Here is a 2,001-nt window from a genome sequence, read left to right as displayed (position 1 = left end):
TAATCTCAAAGGGAGTTCACGAAAGTGAGAGATTTCATAAAGAGAGAAGGGAGGGATTGAAGGAAAAAGAGTCATTTTGTAAATAATATATAAAATTGTATTATTATTATTACACATCCCTCTTCATTCTGGTTGGTCAGTCTATAATATAACTACTATATTGGCACTTTATGTTTAATTAAAAAAATTAAGTTAAAGTAATACAAAAATGTAAATTAATACTTTTATTAATTTAAGAATGTATACTCCATATTTACTGTAGTATTCATAATTATAAATAAAAATGATAAATTATAACTTTTAAGTAAATGCACACTCCATATTTTACTTTACCACATTGATACTCTGTATTTAATTAAATAATTTAAATAAAAATACAATTAATAAAAAAAAAAAATATTATTAAAATAAAAAATACTATTAAAAATGATTTTAATTTACTATCATGTGTCCTTTTTTCCCCTGGCTTATCTTTTCTTGCACAAAAACCTGACTAATTATGACCAATCAGAGAGCACAATCACATGTGCACTAATTCATGTTGATTGGCAGCTGGTATTATCCAGCCCATTACTCAAGGTGAATTCGCTCTGAGAGGAATGAAATGGCAGTTTTAGCCTGCTGTGTGTGCGCAGACCATATGCAGATGCAGAAGGGGCCGTCCCGTGCATATGAGCGATGCAACTAATCATCTTGACGAGACTCGCCCGGACTCTTGCCGTAATCGGTTGCGATGCGGGCCATGATTGAATATTTGTTTTTAATGCCGTGCAATTTTTTAAACCAGTCAGCCAGCCACACGACTAAGTGCTAAGAAGAAACTTATGTATAATGTAACCAAGAGGGAGAGAGCCGCTCATACGCATATGAGCCCAACTGTGAAAGGCCTTGTGTTGTAACAAATAGGGCCAAACCCACAATAAATGCTGCCGTATGTCCTGATTGTATATAACTGATTGTTGTGTCTCTACCATTCAGGGTCAAGTAATTCTTGAAGCCGAGCGAGCGTGAGAGAAAGCGTTTGTTCACTTTTGATCAATTCATGTCTTTTTCTCCTTTGAGGCAACTGTTTCAGTCTGCCAACTACGACAAAGAGAACATGCTATTTGCATAAAGGAATTAGGAAAAGACAAGTGTTTGTGGAAAAGAGAAGCGCGACAAAGGAGTTTTGACCAAGTTTAAACTGAAGTCGTTTTCTTCTTTTGCTGTCCTTTTCATCATTTTACGCTATATCTTCAGTACATTCAGCAATAAACCTGAAGGTCTAGGGGGACAGTACTATTTTGTATGCTTTCGTTCTTCCTCTTCTTTTTCTCTGCCGCCTTTTAAATAGGTGACCTCAAGAATGGAGATACAAGTCAATCAAAAGGCTGCAGTTCTAAAGGGGCAACTTGAAAAGCTTGATAAAATCAGTTCATTTCCACACTCCTTTTTAGTTGTAAAAAATTCTGTAAGAAGCTGAAGGAAGTTGCGAGACGCAAATCGACGCAACTGACGCTGGTAGGTCACATGACAGTGACAACATGGCGAATGTAGTACATCCGGATTATATTCATACTACACACATTTATACAAATTTAACGGTCGCAAAGTAATACTTACCCAAGAGATTTTGCGATTTTGAATGAATAAATGGATCAATTAATAAACGAATCAATTAATAAGATAATGTTACTGTAATCAGATCATTTTATTCCTATAATGAAGGATTAGAGATACTCTATTTCTTATTTAAAAATTACTGTTCTTATAAATTAATGCTGTTATGAAATTGTTTTGCAGAAGTCAAAATGTTCATCAATTTGAATCTACTATTATTATATTTACATATAATATAATGGTAATACAAATGAAAATATTAAAAAATACAAAAACTTTATATATATATATATATATATATATATATATATATATATATGTATATATAGTAACTGCTCTTATAAATACTTTCTGATGACTATGTTTATATATATATTATTCTTTGTATATATCTATAAAAAT

At 32.2% G+C, this 2,001-nt stretch overlaps 1 protein-coding gene across 1 annotated transcript in view; it reads left to right on the top strand.

The window, feature by feature from the left end:
• The window catches only part of LOC311085861 (adhesion G protein-coupled receptor D2), a gene marked incomplete at its 3' end in the record, with an annotated part of 45,743 nt that extends 44,732 nt beyond the window's left edge, over positions 1-1,011 (top strand). Inside the window, exon 24 of the mRNA XM_084118478.1 lies at positions 979-1,011. Coding sequence (XP_083974604.1) covers positions 979-1,011 — 33 coding nt within the window. The remainder of the gene's footprint in view (positions 1-978) is intronic.
• Positions 1,012-2,001: the final 990 nt, after the last annotated feature.

The sequence above is a fragment of the Abramis brama genome, assembly GCF_963993115.1.
Source record: "Abramis brama genome assembly, chromosome: 6".
Lineage (NCBI taxonomy): Eukaryota > Metazoa > Chordata > Actinopteri > Cypriniformes > Leuciscidae > Abramis > Abramis brama.
The sequence above is the reverse complement of the archived record's forward strand: the minus strand, read 5'-3'. Positions and strand labels throughout refer to the sequence as shown.